At 41.6% G+C, this 27,311-nt stretch overlaps 1 protein-coding gene across 1 annotated transcript in view; it reads right to left on the reverse strand.

Annotated features, from left to right (window-relative positions):
* gria1a (glutamate receptor, ionotropic, AMPA 1a) overlaps window positions 1–27,311 on the reverse strand; it is a 421,062-nt gene that overhangs the window by 164,637 nt on the left and 229,114 nt on the right. Inside the window, 3 exon segments of the mRNA XM_028813093.2 lie at window positions 10,515–10,619; window positions 13,979–14,146; window positions 15,139–15,300. Of these exon segments, the coding sequence (XP_028668926.2) occupies window positions 10,515–10,619; window positions 13,979–14,146; window positions 15,139–15,300 (435 nt within the window).

Raw genomic sequence — 27,311 nt, forward strand, 5'->3', positions numbered from 1 at the left:
AGTCCTACAGCAGTGGTTCTCAAACTGTGGGGCGGGCCCCCCTAGGAGGGCATGAAGTAACAAAAAGGGGGGGGGGGGGGCGCGCAGATGTGAAAAAAAGAAAACAAGAATCGAAAATATGAAAAATACATCTATTGAAACCAAAACAAATTAACTTAAACTACATTCTGATACTAGAAAAATAAATATAGAGTTAGATAAATGTCGTTAAAAGTTAAGTAGGTATAATAAAATATGCATCTATGATATATCATTAATTAAAAAAGAACAAATTGGTATTAGTGGGCTCATTTCAAAAAAACGTTAGGGGGGCGCAGTTAAAACTGTTATGAAAACTCGGGTTGCAAATACTTAAAGGGTGAGAAACACTGTCCTACAACAAGACTTCAAAATCTACCATGGAATACCTCAAGAGGCACAAGCTGACGGTTTTGCCACGACCCTCACAGACCCCCCGACCAAAACATTACTGAAAATCTGTGGAGCGATCTCAAAAGTGCGGCACATGCAGGACGTCTCGCCAAATTAGAACCCTTTTGTAAGGATGAACGGGTGAAAATCCACCGAGTAAGAACTGAAGGACTCTTAGGCCAGGTTTATACTTCACGCGACATGTGCTCCAGCAGACGCTACTGCTACACAAGCGTTTTACTGTTTATACTTGCAAATCTGGAAGATTCCACCAGGTGGCAGTGTGAGATATCATCACGGTTTGGCTTCCCTGTGTTGTGAATTGCCAGAAACACCCATTAAATTCTGAGGACACCTTGCCACAATATCTCTGAAAAGGACCTTTAATGATTATATCCGTCAGTCCAGGGATGCACCCATTCTAGCAAGCATTGGGCGTGAGGTACAAACAAAATCTCTGGGCGGCATCAGTTCATCGCACAGTGAACGCACACACACATTCGCATACATTAGCACAGAGGTTCTCAAACTGTGGGGCGGGCCCCGCTAGGGGGGGCGCGAAGATGTGAAAAAAAGAAAACAAGAATGGAAAAAATGAAAAATACATCTATTGAAACCAAAACAAATTAACTTAAACTACATTCTGATACTAGAAAAATAAATATGGAGTTAGATAAATGTCGATAAAACTTAGGTAGGTATAATAAAATATGCAGCTATGATATGTCGTTAATTAAAAAAGAACAAATTGGTATTAGTGGGATCCGTTAGGAGGGCGCGATTAAAACTGTTATGAAAACTCGGGTTGCAAATACAGTGATCCCTCGCTATATCGCGCTTCGCCTTTCGTGGCTTCACTCCATCGCGGATTTTATATGTAAGCATATTTAAATATATATCATGGATTTTTTGCTGGTTCGCGGATTTCTGCGGACAATGGGTCTTTTAATTTCTGGTACATGCTTCCTCAGTTGGTTTGCCCAGTTGATTTCATACAAGGGACGCTATTGGCAGATGGCTGAGAAGCTACCCAGCTTACTTTTCTCTCTCTCTTGGCGCTGACTTTCTCTGATCCTGACGTAGGGGGATTGAGCAGGAGGGCTGTTCGCACACCTAGACGATACAGACGCTCGTCTAAAAATGCTGAAAGATTATCTTCACGTTGCTATCTTTTGTGCAGCTGCTTCCTGAAACGACATGCTGCACGGTGCTTCGCATACTTAAAAGCTCAAAGGGCACGTATTGATTTTTGATTGAAAAACAAACTCTGTCTCTCTCTCTCTCTCTCTGTCTCTCTCTCTCTCTCTGCTCCTGACGGAGGGGGTCTGAGCTGCCGCCTTCAACAGCTTTGTGCCGCGGTGCTTCGCATACTTAAAAGAAAAACAGCCCTATTGATTTGTTTGCTTTTCTCTATCTATGTGACATTCTGTGCTCCTGACGTGCACTCCTTTGAAGAGGAAGATATGTTTGCATTCTTTTAATTGTGAGATGGAACTGTCATCTCTGTCTTGTCATGGAGCACAATTTAAACTTTTGAAAAAGAGACAAATGTTTGTTTGCAGTGTTTGAATAACGTTCCTATCTCTCTACAACCTCCTGTGTTTCTGCGCAAATCTGTGACCCAAGCATGACAATATAAAAATAACCATATAAACATGGTTTCTACTTCGCGGATTTTCTTATTTCGCGGGTGGCTCTGGAACGCAACCCCCGCGATGGAGGAGGGATTACTGTACTTAAAGGTTGAGAAACGCTGAATTAACATCACAATCCCCAAAGCATCTTTCTGTCACATGTAGATAGTAAACAGAGACTCTGACGTCACATTGATGATTGCACTGCGCCCCAATTTCTAATTTCTGACGACCTGTTCAGAGGGCGCGTCAAATGAATGCTGGGAACGCATGGCAGCCATGATGTGTGCGCGTACGCGTTCTGATGGTGATGTATAAATGAGCCCTTAGTTGGCTACAAGGGGGTCTTACTAAGTACTGACTATGTTGGGGGCCCAAACCTTTGCTTCAAGCCCCTTTTCACTTTCTGGTATTTTGTCCCGTGAATGATGGAAATACTGCGGTGGGCTGGCACTCTGCCCGGAATTGGTTCCTGCCTTTTGCCCTGTGTTGGCTGGGATGTTAACTAATGTTGCCTTATTTTAATTTCTTATTTTGTCTTTTATTTTTCTTTTCTTCATTATGTAAAGCACTTTGAGCTACTTTTTGTATGAAAATGTGCTATATAAATAAATGTTGTTGTTGTTGTTGATTGGCTCCGGCAGACCCCTGTGACCCTGTGTTCGGATTCAGCGGGTTGGAAAATGGATGGATGGATGGATGATGGAAATAAAAATGTAATCCTGCTTCAGATATTAAAGAAATGTGTCAACTTCAATTTCATGTCCTTTGGTGATCGGTTCACCTTCTGCTCATAGTAGACAGACATTTTAAGCAAAGTGGGCCCAAACTTTTGCATGCCACTGTGCACATGGGCCAGAAGCACCAATTCATTCGACTTGCAATTGTTTGGACTGTGGGGGGGGAAAGCGGAGCACCCAGAAGAACTTCACGCGGGCGCAGGAAGAACATCCAAACTCCACTCCCAAGATGCAAATCCAGATCTCCTTGTTGCGAAGCAGCAGCAATAGCACTGCCCCACCGTGCCACCCGTTTTCGCCTGGCTAGATAGCTCATTGCCTTTTCCCTTCTCCGGAGCGTGAGGCCATGAGTTCTCCTCCTCTGGTAGGTGTGATTAAAAGTCTCGCAGTCTCGGTGTCAGGAGCAGTCATCCGTTCGCTGCGGATGGCATTTCGAAATGGGAGGAGTGTAAGCAGAGTTAAAGTGAAGGCTTATTATAAGCTGTGCGCTGACCCCGTACCGCTGTCCTCCCCTCTGCCTCCCTGCACCATCCTGAACAGAGAAACCCTTTGAGATGGCATGAATGCTGCTTTAGCTTGGCAGGATCAGATGGAAAAGAGCACCAGGTCATCGATTCAATTCCAGAAGGAGCACAGCCCCGAGCGGGCACGTTACAAATCCATTATGCTATCATATAAAAATTCATGGCAAGAGCGTTTCTGACGGTATATTGTTACATTTTGAATTCAATGTGTGAATTCAATGAATTTTAGTAATTCCGGACCAGAAGGAATGAACTTTGAACAGCGCGACCATTCAAGGTCTTGAGAAATGAATAACACATTTTGATAACTCATCTCAGTATTTTTCTGTAAAATGATATATAAACCATAAGCATATCAGGTCAGGTCAAGGTGGGGAGCATGCACTGGCACAGAGTGTTGCTGCACCCACCACATGACGAAAGAGCTCAGGATCCCGGGTGGCAGCCCCCCCCCAGGTAGACACACGGTCCAGTCCCACCCTCCGGAAATTTTTAATAAATTTGCAAAAATCTCAAGTAAACTTTTTCACATTGTCATTATGGGGTGTTGTGTGTAGAATTCTGAGGAAAAAAATGAATTTAATCCATTTTGGAATAAGGCTGTAACATAACAAAATGTGGACAAAGTGATGCGCTGGGAATACTTTCCGGATGCACTGTATGTGCCCTTGGCTTCAATTAGATTAACACTGTCTGTGTTTGAACTACCCATAAAGCCAATGGCAAATGTGTTGTATTATGTCTGCTTCTAGCCATTGCGGTTACTGCGGAATTTTAAAATTGCCTTTAATTTTCGATTGACCCTCTGCTACATGCGTGCACATTGGGGACAGCACAAGGGCCATCTGGTGATGGAAGTTCCCCACCGCTCCTCAGGTTGGAGCTATTTAACTAACACCTCTTCTATTCCTCCATCTACAGACTGAAAGATCGACGCCTTTAATACCCACTTCTGGTGCCCATCCACCTGGACCCACCGCTTTCTACCGGAAGTCCTTAAAAAAAAATAGACGACCCGCCATCTCGTGCAGTCAAGATTTAGGCTCACGTATCAAAAGATCCCCCACCATAACCTATTGTCTATGAGGGGAGCTTTAGATTCATCAAACATTTCGCTCTCTGCTTGTTGACAGATCTCGACGTTTTAGGGTCCCTCTGATACTGAAAACATCGATATCTCGATGGGGGGGGGGGGGGTGTGTCTGTCTGTGTCTGTGTGCACGTGTCACTGTTTCGTGAGGACGGCCGAGACTTAAAATGGCTGGACGGAAAAATAACAAACTGGAAACTTAAGCCTGTTATGAGATGACGATGTGCTGATTAGTTTTTGAGCCAAATTGTGCGAGAGAAAAAGGCGCTCAAATACTGTAATTCTGCAATTAATTATGAATTCTTCTCGTCAACTGCTATTGTAGTGACCTATTTTATGATCAGAAAGATCAGTACCAGAGTGGTAAATAATTACTGAAATGTTACAGAACAGTTCGGGTAACTAGGCCGAAAAGCCTACTGAGGCTCACCTCCGATTTTTTCTTTTTAACTATACAGGGTTTGCAAGTGGGTGCCCTTCCAGATAGTGGGCATCCAGTGCCCACCCCGGAACTTGGCAAGCGAAGCGAGGAGGGGCAGAGCCCCCTAGTCAAAAAAATAATTATAGGTAGTCCCCAGGTTATGGACATCCGATCTACGACTTACGAATGGGGCCGCAGCTGTGACGCCTGCGCTTTAGTAACTGCTGCTCCGTCATCTTCGGCCTGGGGACGCTGCAAGCAGTGGCTGGATGGAGGCTGGAGGGGGCGGCTTTACTGCTCGCGCAGTGTAATGTCCCTCGGGCGGCTCCCAGCGGCAAGCGGTGACCCGTGGTCCACAGTCACCAGGGCCATAGCTATCGCTCATGTGCAGGGCGGCAGCTTGATGGGGCGGTTTGCTGCCCGCCCATTACGCCGCCGCAGCTACTGCTTCTGACTGGACGCAGGCTGGATGGAGCAGAGGGGGGCGTTTCATTGCCCGCCTATAACAACACATGGCTGCCCCGTTCGTCATTGAGGCCATTGAGGGTGAACGGGGCAGCGGGGGGTAGCATTGTAGTGTTCATCCGGTGGCTGCCTGTTGAATGGGGGCGGTGGTGGGCAATTCACTACACGCCTTTGGCCGCACCGTGTTTGTTCTCGGTGGACAGACGCTGCAGGCAGCATACTGTAGTGGAGGTGACCGTGTGGTGGGCGGGTGATGAATCGCCCCCATTCATTCTCAATAGCAAGCCTGCTCGTACTGTTACGCACATAGCAGGAAGTTGTCTCTTGCCAGTACATCAGACGTGTTGACGACGGGTACCATCCTGCCGTGATAACGTGTACAGTGCTGTGCAGAAGAGCTCATCTTAACCTTTTGTCTTCACCCTTCAAGAATGTCTCTGAAACACAAATCTGATGCAAGTGCTGGTGATACAGCAAAGAAGAGAAAAACCATCACCATGGAAAATAAAGTAGAAATAATAAAAAGGTCAGAGAGAGGTGACTACATCATTCATTGGCAGAGCACTTGGTTACAGTCATTTATTAAAATCATTTACCTGTTCTGACTTACATACAAATTCAACTTAAGTACAAACCTACAGTCTCTATCTTGTACGTAACCCGGGGACTGCCTGTATTTTGGTTTTGACCATGGCATTGCTTGGTTTATGAATCTTCGCAATATTAGAGTTTACAACATGATTTTGATTCTGAGTTTCTTTAGTAGAAAGGTGACTTCACCGTCACAATTAACAACTAATGACCGAATAGAAAAACACAAAGTCTTCATAAATGTACTGTCTGCATGAGAGCTCATTTCTGTTTATGTATTCCAAATGACAGATTTATCCACATTTCAATAATGCAATTAGGTGTTTTATTCATGTTTAACATTAAAGTATATGATGCCTTAAATAGTGCCTTTCGTATACATTTATCTAACCATCTTGTTTAGTGGCTTTATAGCTATCTATTGTGATGGATGGCACGCAAGGGCTCGGATGTGGCAAGGATCCTACCTTGGGTGAGGGACCAGCCCTTCATAACCACAAGAAGGAAGGCAGGGATCAGGAGACAGGCACTAAGTACCAATGCGCAACTGGGTACACTGCCATCTATCTATCTATCTATCTATCTATCTATCTATCTATCTATCTATCTATCTATCTATCTAGCCTTCCACGTCTATCTTTCTATCTATCTTGCCTACTATGACAAAATTAATATCTATATATTATATAGTGCCTTTCACATCTATAAATCAATTATATGGTGCCTTTCAAATCTATCTATCTATGACAAAATTAATATCTATATATTATATAGTGCCTTTCACATCTATAAATCAATTATATGGTGCCTTTCATATTTATCTATCTATCTATTGTGCCTTTCACGTCTATTTAAATATGAAAAAATTAATATCTATATATTATATAGTGCCTTTCATATCTATCTATCTATCTATCTATCTATCTATCTATCTATCTATCTATTGTGCCTTTCACGTCTGTCTATCTATCTATCCTGCCTACTATGATAAAATTTATATCTATATATTATATAGTGCCTTTCACATCTATAAACCAATTATATGCTGCCTTTCATATCTATCTATCTATCTATCTATCTATCTATCTATCTATCTATCTATCTATTGTGCCTTTCACGTCTATCTATCTATGATAAAATTAATATCTATATATTATATAGTGCCTTTCACATCTATAAATCAATTATATGGTGCCTTTCATATCTATCTATCTATCTATCTATCTATCTATCTATCTATCTATCTATCTATATATTGTGCCTTTCACGTCTATCTATCTATCTATCTATCTATCTATCTATCTATCTATCTATCTATCTATCTATCTATCCTGTCTACTATGACAAAATTAATATCTATATATTATATAGTGCCTTTTACATCTATAAACCAATTATATGGTGCCTTTCATATCTATCTATCTATCTATCTATCTATCTATCTATCTATCTATTGTGCCTTTCACGTCTGTCTATCTATCTATCCTGCCTACTATGATAAAATTAATATCTATATATTATATAGTGCCTTTCACATCTATAAACCAATTATATGGTGCCTTTCATATCTATCTATCTATCTATCTATCTAGCTATCTATCTATCTATTGTGCCTTTCACGTCTATCTATCTATCATAAAATTAATATCTATATATTATATAGTGCCTTTCACATCTATAAATCAATTATATGGTGCCTTTCATATCTATCTATCTATCTATTTATCCTGCCTATTATGACAAAATTTATATCTATATATTATATAGTGCCTTTCACATCTATAAACCATTTATATAGTGCCTTTCATATCTATCTATCTATCTATCTATCTATCTATCTATCTATCTATCTATCGTCTCTTATACAGGTCAAATTCCGTTATAACAAACTCCCAGTGACCTAAAAAATATTTTGTTATAACGAAAATTTTGTTGTAATGAGATTCTGTATTTGTCGCTATAGTGCTTTCTTTAACTTGCGCTCAGGCGTTTGCAATCATTTCAATAGCTTCTTTTGTGTTCATTTTAATCTCCTCCTGCCTACAAGTTATCCATCCATCCATCCATTATCCAACCCGCTGAATCCAAACACAGGGTCACGGGGGTCTGCTGGAGCCAATCCCAGCCAACACAGGGCACAAGGCAGGGAACCACTCCTGGGCAGGGTGCCAACCCACCGCAGGACACACACAAACACACCCACACACACTAGGGCCAATTTAGAATCACCAATCCACCTAACCTGCATGTCTTTGGAATGTGGGAGGAAACCGGAGCACCCGGAGGAAACCCACGCAGACACGGGGAGAACATGCAAACTCCACGCAGGGAGGACCCGGGAAGCGAACCCGGGTCTCCTAACTGCGAGGCAGCAGCGCTACCACTGCGCCACCGTGCCGCCCTGCCTACAAGTTATGCTGACGAGAATTTTTCTCAGCATTTCCTTGTGATAATACACTTTCCCGAAATGCGATTCGTCTTTGTCCGTTTGCCGAGGCAGGGCAAAAACAGGCTCATTTCGTTGAGTCTCAGTACTTTAGGAAAACCAACTTTATTCGGCTTGAGACAGGAACGGCACTATTATTTATTGCAGCGTGATCTGCCACTCTGTTATACACAGACACAGCAGTCAGGCTGCATCACCCATCGATATCTTTTCTGTTTGCTTTACCGGAGAGACGCAGAATATCTTTCAGCTAGCTGTTGCCTCGGCAACAGATAAACAGTCTTCCATAGAGGCGGAGATCGGACTTCGCGACGCTCTTCGGCGTGTTGTCCAGTTGTGGGAGGTCCCAAGAGAGTTTACAAACCTCACATTTACCTTGAATGAGTGCCGCATTGATAGGAATGTTTCTTGAACGAGCATCACTGAACCACATCAAAACGGCTTTTTCGACGTCTTCAAATGCAGCAGTTCACCTACAGTACGTTTGCAACCCGAGATTTTTTTTTTCTTTTTTTTGCTCGGTTTTTCAAGAAAGTTGACAGTGTCGATGCCAAAATTCCGAATTCACTGGCAACGTCTTTTTTTTTTTTTTTGCCGCAATCGAGAGCTGCAAAAATGTAAAGTTTTTTTTTTTTTTTTAATATGCACTGTTATCGTTTTTTCCGTGTCTGCCGTATCTATAGGAGGGTGACAATGAGTTAAATTCCAATGGAATGTTTTTTAAATGTTGACGAGCAATAAGTAAAAGGTATCACTGTAAACCACAGGAAAGAAACAAGGGCAAAAAAAAATCAGTACGCGGAAAGTTCGAAGAAAGAAAAAAAAATGACAATGTTTCTGTTTGGGGATCATTGTGCGCAACTGAGCTGCGGCCACCGAACTAACTGCTCTGTGGATGATTCATTCAGGCATTTCAAGGCCTTTTGGGCACTTCGTTATAATGAAAGTATCTGCTGAATGTACTGCGTAATAACGAGATTTCTATATAATCACGTTATATGGGGAAACAGTCGGGGCCATAAAAATACTTTGTTGTAATGAAAATGTCGTTATGAAGACATTCGTTATAACGGAATTTGACCTGCTGTATCTGTCTTCCTATAAATTCCAGTAAGACTTTTCCACCTATTAGTTAATTTAAAATTTGTCTTTATCCTTTTTTTTTTTGTTGTTGTTGTTGATTCCTCCAACTAGACATGCCCTACTCTGAATCCAGCCATTATAAGCTGTCTTATGAGATGAGACGCTGAGCCCATCCAGGAGGCCGTTGGGTACGAAAAAAAAAATCCGCCAATTAGTTCCTTTCGACCAAAGTAAGAAGTTTATCTTTGCGGCGGGTTTGATTATTTCTTTTGATCTGAACAGCGTCCCTCTCTTATCACTGCTAACTCAAGCAGAAAGGTAGCCCCCTGTAACGTTGGGCTTTTATCCTCAATTCACATTTTTGCACTGCGATGTCTGTCAGATACGTTTTATTTTTCAGGCCGCTGACAAGTACGGAGTCTTATGTACCCTGGCAGAGATGCAGTTTGCTTTCATTTTTGTTTTTGCGCCCAGCTGTCTTTTGACTTTAAAGCGGTAATATAAATTTGGTTCCCTTATACTTTTAGCTGTAAATAAACGGTGTCCTGGAGCTGTAACTTAATTGACTTCGGTTGTGTATGTATGCGCGCGCACTTTGCGGAGGTGTTGTGCGCGTGTGTGCGTGCGCGCGTTGCAGGCGGGTTGTACGTCTGCGCGTGTGCGCGCGCGTTGTGCTCAAATGCCCAAAGAAATAAAGAAAATAAACAAAGTGAGGAACCAGCCTCAGGCCTGTTTTATCCCCAACTAAACTTTTAAAAATGTTTGCTTTCATGCTCTGTCTCTTCACTTTACAAAAACAGGAGATGAAATGAAAATCCGCTCGGGTTTTCTTGCAGTGGACGCAGGTGCGACAAATGAGTCACACAGTGCAGCAAATGCGCAGTTTTCCAACTCCTAGCCTGACATTCTCTCTCAGAAGTGGATTGTGTTTCATTAAATAGGCTCGGGGTATAAAGGGCACAATGTGACATAATTAAGCCTCCATTTCCCATTCTGCCGCCGCCTCCTGTAAACGAATCCCATCTTTAGTGACTAACATGAACACCACTCAACCGGAACAGTATCAGAGAAAGGAAAGAAAGAATGTCAGACGAGCCTCTGAGACTTACCCTTTTAACTCCAATAGGTGCTAACTCCATTACATTGATGGTATAATTGGTCCGACGGCCTTTCTCATTGAACTGAATATTTCCTGTCATGCCTTCTATGTGAACCTTCCAAAAAAGAGATAAGAAAGAATTAGATCGGGCCACATTTCATTTGCAAGTCAGAAAACTCTAACAGACACATCTAGACTAAAAATGAAGGCAAGGATAAAAAAAGAGACGAAAAGAGACACCTGAGACCACCCTCAATTATTCCCTGAGTTTAAAAGCGAAATGCAAAGGTGCTTTCAAGCTCCGAGAAGACAATAGGATTTCAATCTTTTTTTTTTTTTTTGTCTTTTGTATTTAAAAATTATATCAATAATTGAATAAAGAGACCACACAAACAGCGATCGGGGAGCTGTGGGACAGAAATGTGAATCCCCACGCAGCTCCAAAGGAATATCTGCTTGGAAAAGGCAATGGCGTCCCCGCTGCAGAAGACGTGTTTTAATATCATTGCAGTAATACAGTAATAGTAAAAAGTATTCACCTCTTTGGAAATGTCCACACATTATTCTTATACAAAATTAAACCACAGAAAAATGAATTTGCTTATTAGAGGTTGATCTGCAGAAAAAGACTCTTTAATGTCAAAATGAAAACAGATAACTGCAAAGTTCTCTAAATTAATCCAATTTAGTAAAAGGATAAATGTCTGTATGTTCATCAGGTTGCTATGTCCCTGTCACTCCACCAGGTGGCACAGCACAAACATTTGTACAAATAAAATGCATTGCACTTGTCATTCCAAACGATGGTGCATTACACCAAACATGCAAATATTAGTGCTGCTTTTACAAATCCATTACCAAATGTCAAATAAGATAGACATATGCATTGCATTTGTCATTCCAACAGAGGGTGCATCACAAACATTAACATGGCTTTTATGAATTGCATACCAAATGTCATATAAGACAGACATATGCATTGCATTTGTAATTCCAACAGGTGGCACATTGCAAACATCTGCAGAAATAAAAATGCATTGCATTTGTCATTCTAAAAAATGGTGCATTACAAACATTTGCAATAATAAAATGCACTGCACACGTGTCTGTGTGTCTATGTATCTGTGAGTTCATCCGGTTCCTATGTCTGCACCACAAACGTTTGCTGTAATAAAATGCATGGCATATGTCATTCCAACAGATGGTGCACCACAAACATTAACACAGCTTTTGTAAATCCCATACCAAATGGCATATATGACAGACATGTGCATTGCATTTATCATTCCAACAGATGCTGCATCACAAACATTTGTGGCAATAAAATGCATTGCTTTTGGCATTCCAACAGATGCTGCATCACATGCATTTGTAGTAATAAAATGTACGCATTTGTCATTCCAAAAGGTGCTGTCTCACAAACATTGACACTTCTTTAATGACTATAATATCAAATGGCATTTAACAGAGAAATATGCATTGAACTTATCATTCCAACAGATGGTGCGTCAAAAAAAATTGCAGCAATAAAATGCATTGCATTTGTCATTCCAACAGACGGTGCCTCACAAACATTTACAGTAATACAATGTATTGTCTTCTTCATTCCAACAGATAACGCATCACAGACATTAAAACTGCCTTTACAAATTTCATATTAAAGGGTATATAACAGACATGTGCATTGCATGTGTCATTCCAACAGATGATGCATCACAAACATCTGTAGTAATAAAATGAATTGTCTTTTTCATTCCAACAGATGATGCATCACAGGCATTAAAACTGCCTTTATGAATTTCATATCAAATGATATATAATAAAGACATGTACATCTGTAGTAATAAAATGAATTGTCTTTTTCATTCCAACAGATGATGCATCACAGGCATTAAAACTGCCTTTATGAATTTCATATCAAATGGTATATAACAAAGACATGTGCATTGCATGTGTCATTCCAACAGATGGTGCATCACAAACATTTGTAGTAATAAAATGAATTGTCTTTTTCATTCCAACAGATGATGCATCACAGGCATTAAAACTGCCTTTATGAATTTCATATCAAATGGTATATAACAAAGACATGTGCATTGCATGTGTCATTCCAACAGATGGTGCATCACAAACATTTGTAGTAATAAAATGAATTGTCTTTTTCATTCCAACAGATGATGCATCACAGGCATTAAAACTGCCTTTATGAATTTCATATCAAATGGTATATAATAAAGACATGTGCATTGCATGTGTCATTCCAACAGATGGTGCATCACAAACATTTGTAGTAATAAAATGAATTCTCTTTTTCTTTCCAACAAATGATGTATCACAGGCATTAAAACTGCCTTTATGAATTTCATATCAAATGGTATATAACAAAGACGTGTGCATTGCATGTGTCATTCCAACAGATGGTGCATCACAAACATCTGTAGTAATAAAATGTTTTGCATTTATCTTTTCAAGAAATGGTACATCATAAACATCTGCAGTGATAAAATGCAATCAGGGGAAGGAATAATTTGATTGTCCAAACAATTCCATCTGAAACGTATTTTGTGGGCACTTCTATACACGGCTGCTGGATGCGTGTGCAAGGCAAGTACATGAACAGGCTGACAGAGTGAACCGGACATGCGCAGACCCCAAAATCCTTAAGAGTAACCCGGCTAAGGGTTTACATGGCCACATAATAGGATTATTAGAAGAGAAGTCTAGCCCTGTTGATCAAGTTACTCAGAGCTCAATAACTGGACTTCTTTAATTGGAATAAGAGTTTACATGGCACTTTAGAAATTGTGTTTCTGTAAATAATTGGGTTATTGAAGAGCATGTGAATTGGTTGGCTGCCAGGTAAGGTAAAAAAGAGGAATAATTAAGCAAATCAATTATATTTAAGGGGAAAACAAGCCTTCTCTGTTAGCAGCGATAAATGCCTACTGATTAAAAAAGAAAAAGGGGCTGAACGAAAGCCTGCAGCCACTGCGGCCCTCCGAGATTTGAGTTTGACGCCCCCTGAGCTGTTGACTGTTTAGTGAAACACACCAAATTTGATCACAAGTGCCGGCAAAGCGCAGAGCAGGAAGATGAATGGCGCCAGTGTGTTTTCAAGCTTTAAGCAAAGGGATTTCAGAAGGCATTATTGACAAACCGAGAAATTTACAAGAAGACAATGATTGATTTATTCCCTCGGCCACAACATTTCAGGCAGCTGGAAAGACAACATCAGGCTGGCCGATGTTGCATTACGGGGGATTCTCTTTGTCTCAAGTGTATCCCGGGTGACATTGCGAAGGCATCATTTAGCATTCGCTTTATGAAAAAATAAAAGATCGACATTTGGAAAATTCATATCAGTGCTTCATATACACGGAACCCAAATCAAAGCAGAGTCAGGGTCAAAGACCCCCTTCCCCAAAACAATATTTTTATTAGCGCAGGACTACACAAGCCTCAGATGCTCCTTACCTGTTGAAGGGCTCTTTGAATGTCAATTCCTTGACCCCATGGTGCAGGTGGGTTAGCGAGGCAGTCACCCGCGTTTCCCCTTCGAGAGATGTCAATCCGTTGCTTCCTTAAATTTTGAAAGGCTTCTGACATCACCCTCACGCCATCATAGGTGAGGGCACCTGTGTACTGTAAAAAAGCAAGAAAGGAGCAGTCAACAAAGAGGCACAACATCTAGGGACAGTGTAGACCCTCATGGGTTTTCATTGCTTGCAGAGTTTGAAGGTCACTTTCAACATCTTATCCTCAATTTTTGGCTCAATGAGTGTCATCATGTTGTCACACATAGAAGGCAGTCAATGGGGTTAATCGAACATGTTGGACCGGATGATGGGATTGTCTCCTCTCCCTACCGAGCCGCAAAACCTGCCTAATTTGTCCTCCTGTTCCACCACAGACAGAAACTTCCGGTCACTGTCCCAATCCTGATGTCACTTCCTGGTGCAGCTCCAGAGTCCCGCCTCTTCCATTCTCCCTCCCAGCTAGAAAAGCCATACCCAATCCCATACCAAATAGCATATAACAAAGACATTGCCATTCCAAGAGGTGGTACACCTCAAACACTAACACTGCTTTTATGAATTCCATACCAAATGGCAAATAATAGAGACATATGCATTATTGTTTGCAGAGCACCACCTACTGGAATATATTTTGCAATGCACATAGTAATAAAATGCAGTGTTTTTTTTCCAACAGTTGGTGCATCACAAACATTTGTAGTAATAAAATCCATTACGAAAAAATGTCTCTGATAGATGCAATTTGGTATGGGATTTGTAAAAGCACTGTTTATGATTGTGATGGACCATCTGTTGAAATGAAAAACACAATGCATTTTATTACTGCATACATTAGAAAATACTATATATTCCAACAGATGGTACATTGCAAACGTTAACACATGCTATTTAGATTTCAACCTGTCTTAGGCAGGCATCACAGCTGGCAACCATATCTTAAAAGAAAATTAGATATTTTAATATAAATGAATATAAATTGCTCCACGATCTCTGTTACAAATTCAATTCCTAGACTGTTAGACTTCATTTTTGTTCTCCACAGCGTAGAGTCAATGACACAAATGAGGGGGAAAAAATGTGCCAGTGTCTATTCCTTGCCTTTAATCTTTTCCTCAAGTCTCTGGGATGTTCCCTGCTTTCAAATTCCATCCACTGCTGCATGGTTCTGTTGACATTCCGGTCTGTATAATTCACCAACTGAAAGCCTGACACATTGGCTCCGCCATGTCTGAACTGGTTCAAATCGATGTCCAGGAAACCCTGAGAAATATAACAGCGAAAAGAGAGAAAGGGGAAGATTAGCTTTTTACAGTACTTATAGGTCAAAGAGTCAACTGCTTTTCATATTATTTATGTTTCTTGTGGAAAAAAACACATTTTGAAAATCTCTCATTGTATTCTAAAAGTAGAGCTGCTCCTTGAAGCATCAGAAATGTTTATAAATGACACTCAGAGACAAGACAATGCTTCTGTGATACCTAAAGCTGATAACGCTAACCCAGCCCTAACTTTATCTACTTTTGTAAAGTCAGTAGAATTAGGTTCCGCTTGATCGCAGTACAAATGTTTTCCAGGCACAGCACATTTATTTGTCTTTTTAATCACTTCTGCACATTACATGGACGATGGAAACGTTGGGTCAAAGTAAATCCCTAAGTCTTATTCAGTGGTTACTTCTCGTAGAAAAGTGTCCAGCCAGACCTTGTATTTATAATCGACGTTCCTTCCGTAGGACACTTTGCACTTTTCTGCGTTAAACAGCATTTTTTATGTGTCCATCAGTTCTGAAGCTTCTCCAGTGGTCCTCATGTTTGAGCGTGAAAAATACACGCACACCCAAAATCAGGACAAAACATATCAGGTTTATAAAACCTGGCGTAGGCACATTGCTACGCAAACCACCGTTCACAGATCAACATCATCTTGTAACTGTGCGTCCATGAACGTGGCTCAAATCCCGCCCGGTTCCACCCTGGAACAACCATATATGGAGCATGCTAATCGACCTCATACATATGCAATCACGATACGGCAGCCCATCTTTGGCTTGTTGCGCAGCCACAGGACACATCCGGTAGCGCGAGATAGACGTTCTCATCTCAAAATTAGAGGCATTCGAAGAACCTTTAATTGGTGTCAGTAATAAGCGTAAAAATATGTTGAAAGGCAACTAGTGCTGTAAGTGGCGTGAGCTCCTGCCACCTCATGCCTGAAAACGTTTTGATGTCCGATGACAAAGCTGAACGCTACACCGGCAGTGTGTGCATGTAACGGGAGGATGAAAGAACAAAAAGAAAAATCGGGAGTGGTCTCCTCTCGACTTTCTCATGTACTCAGATATAGGGATGGATATTTGAGGAGTAAACCGCGAGACAATGATTATATTTTTATAATATACTAGTCATTTAGCCCGTTACAATAACGGGCGCTAGAACAGTAGTGTATAAACATTAGTATGAACAGTCTATATTAAATGGCAAGGGACTTTGCCCTCATTCTTTTTGTTGGTCGTATTTTTCTTTGTCTTTCAGCCTTTCTTTTGCTGATGTTTACTTGCTGAGCTGACCGTTCTTCGTGGGCTGCCGCCGTGTATTGTGTGTCTTAATTTTCTGTGACAGTAATACTGTCTTGTACGTCCGCTGGCTTGTATGTCTGTAATATACCTTTACTTTTCTCTGGCGGTAATACAGGCGTGCGCGTCGGTAATATGCCTTTAATTTCCTCTGCCTGTAATACTGGCTTGTATGTGGCTGTAATATGAGTCACTGTATTGTGTACCTTTAATTTCCTCTCGCAGTAATACTGGTTTGTATTTCCGTAAAACGCCTGTAACTTTCACTGACAGTAATATCGCGCATCGCACTGTGCCCTGCGCATGCGCACTTCACCAGAAGACACACACTGACACCTGGACTCACACAGGGATTTTATTAAAGAGGATACATTAAAGAACCATCAGCAACAAATCGAATCAAATTAATAATACTAGCCGACGCCTGCCGTAACATACGTCGGTGTAAGAATAGGAACGGAAAACGGTGAGAAAGGAATTCAGAAATCAAGTAGAAATAAATACTTCTTGAAAGATGCAGTGTGCATGTAGAATTTCCGGCCAAGCAGGATTACATGTGAAAGTGATAAAAAAAAAATCAGGCTTTCTGAATTTACGTACTATGGCCATGGAATCCTGATAGTTTTGTTGCATGTATCTTGGACTTCTTGGGAATGTGAACGGTAATATGATCATTTTGCCTACATGTACGTTGTTATTTTCAGTGTTTGCTTGCAGTGCGTCTGATAGTCCTTTGTATTGTTCCTCGCACAGATCTTGTTGATGTAATCTGAGATAGTTGAGACGCGCGCCCTCCGTTTTAACATACGCATCTACGATGTACTGTTGAAATACTTTGCCACTGGAATGCAAAATACTAAATGTATTCCTCATTGCTAATCTGTATGCGTAAAATTGGCATTGAGTACGCCTTATTCGCTTGGCGGTTCTTTCATCGGGAACATGTTGTAAATCTTTGTGCCAGCCAATGTCTACGTAAGGGAATAAAAGTGGATAAACCATAGGATCGCAATTCATATTGAGCGTGGAAATCTGTTTCCAGGAGTTGCCTATGGGATAGATGCAAATTTCCCTTTCGGCAGGAGTTTCGCCATCTTCTCTGATGAAAAGCGCTGCAACATCAGTGTGACATGTCGGGGCATTGTATCGTCGTAAATCCTGCCTAGGGTTTTCCATGAAAACCATTCGTACAGATGCTGTTGGATTGGACTGAGCGATTTCATGCATGTGTTTGTATGATTTAGCGAAGGGGTTGATGGTTCTGAGCATGGAATCTAGCTGGAGAAGTACATTTTCGCTGCATGCCGAGTTTGCTTTATTTTGTAAGTGTATGTCAGTAGCTTGAGCTGTGTCAAAAACATACAACTGTCCAAATCCTGGAGAGGTAGAAGTGTTAGCGTGTAGTGGAGAGATTTGGTGATAAATTTGCCCGTGTATTGTAAAACAGTGTGGTCCTTGGCCAGGAGGTTGAGTTATCTGTGCACCCATGAAAGCAAACGCTAGAGAAGAGTTGTATTCTCGAATGTGTTCACGATAATTTTTAGCTTCTGATGTTTGCTGTGTAAGAAGCTGTTGTAAAGACACAGGTGGCTCCTGTAAGGGTGGTAAAGCTACTTTACCACTGTGGCAGCACCTCGCGTACTTGTTGGATGGATTACACTCAGCAGGCCAGTATAGTGCATGACATGGAAGAGGACGAATAGGAATCGAGAAATGCCATGTCGGCTGCGTGTGGGTGGGATGAACCAGAAGAGAAATATATATAAGAGATATTGAACAATTATTATAAAAGTAAAGATGAATAAATTGGACTCTGCAGCTGCATAAATAAAAGGTAAAGTACCACTTCTGGTTAGTGGAAATAGCCCAAAAGTTAATAATAATAATAATAATAATAATAATAATAATCCTGGTATCACTGATGACTTGCATATTAATGGAATGTCACTGCTGATGGTTGACAAAAGCAGCTTGATTCCAGCTAGGTGCCCTCATAGAAATATAAATGCATTAAAGTGCTCCGATGACGCTAGCAAAACGGACACTGGAACAAATTGCCTTTTAAAACCAAGGAGCTGGTGGTGGATTTTAGGAGGCCCAGACCCCTCATGGACCCTGTGATCATCAGAGGTGACTGTGTGCAGATGGTGCAGACCTATAAATACCTGGGAGTGCAGCTGGATGATAAATTGGACTGGACTGCCAATACTGATGCGCTGTGCAAGAGAGGACAGAGATGACTATACTTCAGTTAGAAGGCTGGCGTCCTTCAACATCTGCAATAAGATGCTGCAGATGTTCTGTCAGATGGTTGTGGCGAGCGCCCTCTTCTACGTGGTGGTGTGCTGGGGAGACAGCATAAAGAAGAGGGACGCCTCACGCCTGGACAAACTGGTGAGGAAAGCAGGCTCTATTGTAGGCACGGAGCTGGACAACTTGACATCTGTGGCAGAGTGACGGGCGCTGAGCAGACTCCTGTCAATTATAGACAATCCACTGCATCCACTGAACAGAATCATCTCCAGACAGAGGAGCAGCTTCAGCGACAGACTGCTGTCACCGTCCTGCTCCACTGACAGACTAAGAAGATCGTTCCTCCGCCAAACTATGTGACTCTTCAATTCCAGCCGGGGGGGTAAACATTAACATTATTCAAAGTTATTGTCTGTCTGTATACCTGCATTGTTATCACTCTTTAATTTAATATTTTGTTTTATCAGTATGCTGCAGTTGGAGTATGTGAATTTCCCCTTGGGGATTAATAAAGTATCTATCTATCTATCTATCTATCTATCTATCTATCTATCTATCTATCTATCTATCTATCTATCTGTCTGTCTGTCTGTCTGTCTGTCTGTCTGTCTGTCTGTCTGTCTGTCTGTCTGTCTGTCTGTCTGTCTGTCATTAGTAACAACACGTTATGTTATACGTATGTGCACCCATACCACACGGAAACTGGATGTAGCACTTTGTCGGTCGGTTAATGGTTTCCAACACGTTGGGCATGGTAGAGTGAAGCTTGGCTGAGATATTCCCGACTGGTCAGCCAGCTACCTGAAAAGTGACAACAGAGAGAGGTCTTCACTGCAAATACGCAGCATTGGCCCTCTTAAAAGGGAACTAAGAAAGAGTCTGTGCATTACATTTGAGCTTTAATGTTTGTCACGTTAGCACACATTATAATAACCGCTCAGTGGTAGAGTGGTGGCACTGAGGCCAGGGTCCAAATGCCAGAAGTGACTCTATTCTATTGGGCAAGGCCCTTCACTTGCAATTGTTCCGTCCTGGGTATGACGCTAATCTGCATCCAGCCCTGCAAGCAGCTCCTCCAACTTGCAGGGTCAGCTTGGGCGTTGGTGGCAGGATTGGCACTCCTGCCACTGTCAAAAACCTCACACTGTTCCAGTGTGGTGCTGAGGTGTCACCCGTTGCATGGCTGCACTCGGATCTCAATCTGGGTGGTTTGCCGCATGGTGGGTGTATCACGTGCTGTAATCAGTGTATGCTCTCAACCTCTCTCAGTGGTATGAATTATTATATATACGTGAGTCGTCATTTAGCTGGTGTTCCCACTTTCTCCAAAATGTTGCGCATGTGTGGGTCAATGTCGTCATAAATACCATATACTCGCGTATAAGTCCGGTCTTGAAACCCAAAAAAATCGATCATAAAATCTGACCCTGACTTATGCGGCCATTTAAAAATACGACACTTAATTTATTTCTTTTTACATCTTCTTGCCTCCTCCAATCTCACAGCAGTTTCTCAGACACATTGAATTTTGTTGTAGCAGCGCAGTTACCAATTTCTTTCGCCACTTCATCCATCCATCCATCCATCCATCCATCCATCCATTATCCAACCCGCTATATCCTAACTACAGGGTCACGGGGGTCTGCTTTAACCAATCCCAGCCAACACAGGGCACAAGGCAGGGAACAAAACCCCCGGGCAGAGCGCCAGCCCACCACAGGGCACACACACACACACCAAGCACACACTAGGGACAATTTAGAATCGCCAATGCACCTAACCTGCATGTCTTTGGACTGTGGGAGGAAACCCACACAGACACGGGGAGAACATGCAAACTCCACGCAGGGAGGACCTGGGAAGCGAACCCGGGTCTCTTAACAGCGAGGCTCGCCACTTCAATGACTTTTAATTTAAAACCAGCTTCATATTTTCTTCTGATCGAACACTCCATCGTATATAAGGGATGCTCTTATGATAAAGGTGTATGAGGGTGTGAGATACAAAAAACAGTGCAAACGTCGCTTCAGAATTGTGTGGGTATTACCGTGTGGTCACATGGGCGATATACATACAAATAAAAACGCTGTGTTCTCCATGGTTACTCTCTCAGGTGGGCATTAGCATATCAAAATCTCTTGGACCAATAGCATGTGTTTTCCACATTCATCTTATACGACCAGCATTATAAAATACAGTAACGGCGCACTGCACGATAACGTTCAGTGAATGCACTTAACTTGAGCATTCCTAGTTTTCATCCTCTTTCTCTGTTCGTTTATCATTCGTTTGCTCAGAGGTTGATGCGCTTGCTTTTTCCTGAGCAGCTCTTCTTTTCTCCACCCTAGTGGTCCTCTTTTTCTCTTCTTTCGTCGGCATCTTTTCGCATTAAAACTGATTAATTCAGTGTTTGTGTTGCAATTACTTAGTACATTTTTCTTTAATTTTGCACTTAAGCTGGCACTTAAGTCTTCAATCTGCCTCAACAATGATTTAAGATATGAAGAGGTAGGGGAAGTGACAGCGGAGGTGGTGGGGATGAGAACAGCGCCCGTATGCATGCGCTGCCCTGCTGGCCACTGCTGAGAGTTGATTCTTCAGTAGAATAAAATAAAAATAAAAAGAGGAATAACCTTGCAGGTCAATCATCACCCCGAAAGCGGATAGTAGATGTCACGTAGTATATGTGTACAAAATTTCAGGTCAATCGGTCAAACGGTTTGCAATCTACAGGTGATTTAAAATCCTGGATAGACAAACGAACAGCCGCGGTAGCGTATTATATTAGAAGACTGGAAATTATACGGTAAAAATCAATCAACTAAAACGCGAGTATATACAGTATACACATGTTCCCCCCCAATCAAAATTTTTTTTATACAAGGTGTGATCAAAAAATACAGTGAATGTTTTAAAAAAGAAACGTTTATTACGATAAAAGATTTACAACTACTAGTTACCCTCAAAATCCACTCCTCCACTTGGAATTAACTTATCCAACACTTCTGCCACTTCCGGAAGTTTCCTTTCGAGAGTGTCTTTAGTTGGGCTGCCTGGATGTCCTCAATGGATTGAAATCGTTTGCCTTTCATGGTCATTTTCAATTTAGGGAACAGCCAGAAGTCTTAATTGTCGGTGCAGTGATGAACCGATTTTAACATTTTAAATGATTTTCATGAACCGATTTCCACATCTGATGGGTTTGCTGAGCTTTATGCAATTCGAAACAAAATTTCATGTTCATGCATTGCTCGATATCCATTATTAATGACAAACTTGAAAAACACACTTGAACTCAACAGTGGCTCACAAACGACTGACTGTATCAAACACGTTCTAGGCTCTAGGATGGACCTGTCAGAACCTGCATTGAATTGTTTTGCGTTGCTCTTGGATGGTGCTCTGCATCAACATTCATCGTACTTTAAGATCACACCTCGTACAGTAAATCCCGATGGTTGCGTACGCACATTTCGTGCGTACACAAGCTTTATAAATGTGGCCTCTGGTCTTTCTGAATTGCTTTTGCTGCCTCTTCTGCTTCTGCTGTTCCTCCAATTTTAGTGAACTTCACTAGTTTACTGACTGTACCGAAATTAACATCATTAGTGTTAATCAGAAGGACTAGCAGTCCAAGGAGGGACTCTTCACTTTTTGTCTCCTATCGGGATAAGCAAAACTATGGTGCCCTGAAATTGGGGGGATCCGTGTAGAAAACGTGTTGTCATTTTTAGTTGGTGTGACCAAAATGTCTCCCCATAAACAAAAGTCTTCAATGTGTACTTGAATCACTTCATAATTGTTTGATTTATAATTTTAAACTGTGGAGCAGACGGGTAAATCGAGGGAAAATGTGTCTTTATCTCAAACATTATGGAGGGCATGTGATGGTGCGGGATAGCTCCACGCTAACGTTTGCATCCCAGGACCCTCTTGATGCCGATAACGCACCTGAGGGATGAGCCAGCAAATGAGAACAAACATCCATACATAGCAAGGGGTAGGTGCAAAAGTACATTCATTAAAAACAGTCAAAAACCAGTATCCAAATAAACGGTGTAGTGCAGATCTTCAATACTGTAGAGTCTCGCTTATCCGACGTTCTGTATTGTCCGACGTCCCACCGCAAAAAAAATCAATTGGCAACAAAAACTGCAAGTTACGAGCGTGAGCGTAATCTATTTTTTGTTGCTAAGTTCATTTTTTCAGTTCATTTTTTTGTTGTTTTGTTGTAAAACAGGATTATTAGGTTCATAATGTGTAATATTTTAACATAGTTTGGCGTTTAATAGGCTTTTTCTTAACACCTCCCATTATCCGACATTTTCGCTTATCCGATGTTCTGCCGGCCCGTTTATGTCGGATAAGTGAGAATCTACTGCAATTATAAATAAATCTCTCTATTATAAAAAAAATCTTGGAAGGAGATGAGATGTGATTTTCTCAGAAAAATATTTATACATCCTGCGAGAAAGAGATTAACCACGGCTGGGGATGGAAATAAAGGACAAAGAGTAGATGACAAAGTAGAACGTCGTAAAGATCATTCAAAAACGTTGGTGTGATACACATACAGAGCAGGTTAGAGATAATGGAAGTATGAAAATTCGAAAGTCTCACAAAAATTATAGTAAAGATCGTATTAGTGCAAACAAACGGAAATTATTACTCGGTGAAATAACAGAACAGCGAAAAGAGATCGAATATATTGTTCGGATTTAAACTTTAAGTCGGAGACTTGTAGATCGTGTAATTTGATTTGCCAGTGAGGTTTAAAAGAGTCCAAAAACGTTGGTGCGGTATTTAGTCCCGTGAGACGGAGAATTTTAACATGAGATTTTTTCCAAGTCACGCCCTACTTACAACTATTTTCAAACAAGACCACGGTCAGTTGTGTGAATGCTTTTGGCAGACACACTTCTTGCGCTCTCAGCTCTTATAAATTTTATCAGGACAATAATTTTATACGTTCTAGATGACACGTCAACGACAAAGCAAAGAAGAAAGAGCATGGACAAACATTCGAGAAAGTTGTTTTATTTATTAGAGAGAAAGAAACGATATTCACTCACGGGCAGTTATACATTGCGTTTTCACGATGTAAGTCCAAACACGGAATCAAAATTCAATGCAATCTTGAAGAAACGTTCATTCCAAATATCGTTTTTACAGAAGTTTTAAAGTAAAACTGAAAATAATGCATATGTAACAATTCCCATGAAAATAACAATCTCTTTAAATTGTATATCTGCTAAACCAAAACCGGGCAGTGGGCGAGCAAAGCGAGCAGGGGTGGCGGAGCCCCCTAGTAATCCTTAAAAAAACAGGATACTATCCGCAAAATTAAAAACCAGTATTAAAAATGAGAGTAAACCAGCAGTCATCGGGTCCTTTATGCTCTGTCAGATGAGCCCAACGCAACTCCCTCTTTTTCTTCCCAGCTCACCCATTGCTCAAGACACTGGCACACCTTCTGACCCCCATCTTAGCTGCCTAAAGCCGCATTAGCCAGACCGCTTGGGGTTGGTTGTCATCATGTCTTCCTTCTCGCCCCCATGGCATAGCTCGGATCTCTGGGGTAGGATCCCCCTCTCGATTGCACCAACTCCTCACCAATATTAAAGGAAACAATCCACCCCTAAAATGCCTCCTTCGTGGAGCTCATGCCCACGCTGCCTATCACTGCACTGGCAGGTCCTGCCTCTTCCCCAGTGTTGTTCTCACAAGTCTTTACTTTCTTTTTGTTTCTTTCTCATTGTTCTCTCTCTCTCTCTCTGTCTCTCTTGTTTTTTCATCCCTTTCTGCCCCATGCAGGCTCCTCTTACACTAATGCTCCTTAACCGGGCACAGGTGTGAACCCGCTATGCCCTCCAAGGAGTTAATGAAGCACCTGGGTGACTCACTCGCTTCCACGTGTCTCGGTGATACAACACAATACAATTTATATTCGTAGAGCCCAAAATCACACAAGGAATGCCACAATGGGCTTTAACAGGCCCTGCCTTTTGATAGCCCCTCAGCCTGGACGCTCTATGAAGACAACGGAACACCCACCCCCCCAAAAAAAAATGGAAGAAACCTTGGGAAAGGCAGTTCAAAGAGAGACCCCTTTACAGGTAGGTTGGTTGCCAAAAAGAAGGAGGTCAATACAACACAATACACAGAACAGAACACAAGTAATCCTCAATACAATATAATAGTACAATAGAAATATTACAAGTACAGAACAGAATTCAGCAGCAGATGATATCACATAATATGGCACCCCCAGGTGTCCACTCGCACCCGATTAGAGCCTGCAACTTTGCAGCGAGCGACTATTTATTTAAAATCAGCACAGTGCCATAGACTACTTATCACTGGGCACAGTAGCATTTTATTTCATATCAATTATAAATTTCGCTTTAGTAAAAGCTGCAATCTCTACTCAACATATTCCCAAGGAATGTGCGCCCCCTGCTGGATTCAAGGTGTTAGCGGAGCAAGTGATGAGGCGGGGCAAGTCCAGAATAGCTGGGGTGCCAACATGCGCTACAACTGATTGTTGGCTTGATGCCTTCTGAGCCGCTCTGATAGATAGATAGATAGATAGATAGATAGATAGATAGATAGATAGATAGATAGATAGATAGATAGATAGATAGATAGATATGAAAGGCACTATATGATAGATAGATAGATAGATAGATAGATAGATAGATAGATAGATAGATAGATAGATAGATAGATAGATAGATAGATAGATAGATAGATAGATAGATAGATAGATAGATAGATAATTTATTAATCCCAAGGGGAAATTCACACTGATGGCATTTTAAAAGACTTCCCGTCGAGCGTTGTCCCTGTTAGTCACACTGTCACATCCAAATGAGACGCCACCTCTTGTACCAAATGTGCCGGAAGGGGCGGAGCTACGTTCACTCTGTGGCCTTCAAGGGGCGGTTTCTTGATTATGTGAGGGAACATGGAGACTGTTAGTGGCAGCGCCCCCTCTCATCCCGGGGTGGTACCACATACCTTAGGTGAACCCAAAAAGGCGCATGCCTGACGAGTGTTCCACCAGTATGAACATAATACCGACATTTGGTGACTAATTACTTTTTCCAAACAGACAGGATAGAGAAGCACTTACAGAGTTTTTGTTAAATGAATATGTTTTCTGATTTCATTAGAAGAGAATTTGCAAGTGAAAGAGACTGCAAATGTAGGCAGATGCTCAGAATCCATTTGCAATTCATGTTGACCCGTAAGACTTTCTAGATTGTTCTCCAAGAACAGGTGCCTGTTATATAAAATTAATTTTGTTCTCAGACAGATCAGCCCCGGGGGGTGGAAGGAGAAGCAAGTCTTGCGTCTCATGGGTAATGCATTAGATATGCTTCCACTCCCGGAGAAGATCGGCTCCAAGGACAACATTATGTTTTATCTAACCCTGATCTCGGTTTCATCAAATGCAGTTTTTTTCTCCCTTAAATCAGCGATGCCCTGAGGTAACAGTGCCATTCTCCTGGCATTCACTGAATAAACAGTATTTCTCTTTTCTGTAACTCTTAACTCCTCTCATTGGTACATTTACAAGAAATCGAATCTCATTTATTAACACTTGAAGGCTGTGCAAACTTCACAAAGATGCCATCCGCACTTTTAAAAATAAAGGTGCCAGATCGATGCCATAGGGCAATGCCCGGCACCCCTTTGGAAATGTTTCATTTCTGTTCGCACCCTGTACAAAAATCCTATCACATTTGAAGATGAAGAAGTCAAATTTCTCATTTTTGAACCTACAAATTGACAGCATCCATTACTGCGGGTGAACAAACTGAATGCAAAAATAATGAGCTTTTAACTCCGTGCATTAAATTTGAATATAAAATGAGCAATTCACCTTTATAAGCCTCAATAATCTTGTAAATGTGTCTCCCCCATGTAAAGCGTAGATACTCGATTGACGATTGGGGTTAGGGAATCCTGTGAAGTATCAAGCACCATGAGGAAATGACACACGATTAAAGAGTCAGGGGTTTGTGGGATTGGAGACCCCCCCCCCAATAAAGCAATGGGTGCCTGTGTGCTGCTAAGCAATGCCACACAACCGACGAGGTTTGCCCCCCAATAACATGCGCACTGCAGTACAAAAACAAATGTACCACACAGTTCAAATTGCTGCGCTACCGCCAGGACCACCAGCAGGAGAGATGGGCCGAGTGTATGCAGCAGGTGTTGCATCCATTTCATTTCCTCCTTGTAGGCATTAAATTCGGACGTGAGCGTTGGTGGGCTTAGCACTCTAGAGACCTGGACAAGGAAACTGTGCAGCCCCCTGTAATGGAGACTAAAAACAGTGGAATTCTCTTAGAATGTGACATGCCCTTTAGACCTCTTTGAGTCTCGATAAACCGTAGCTCACAGGCTCAGTCTGTAGTACGCTATACAGTACACCCCC

This window comes from Erpetoichthys calabaricus, chromosome 11 (assembly GCF_900747795.2).
Source record: "Erpetoichthys calabaricus chromosome 11, fErpCal1.3, whole genome shotgun sequence".
Classification (NCBI taxonomy): domain Eukaryota; kingdom Metazoa; phylum Chordata; class Cladistia; order Polypteriformes; family Polypteridae; genus Erpetoichthys; species Erpetoichthys calabaricus.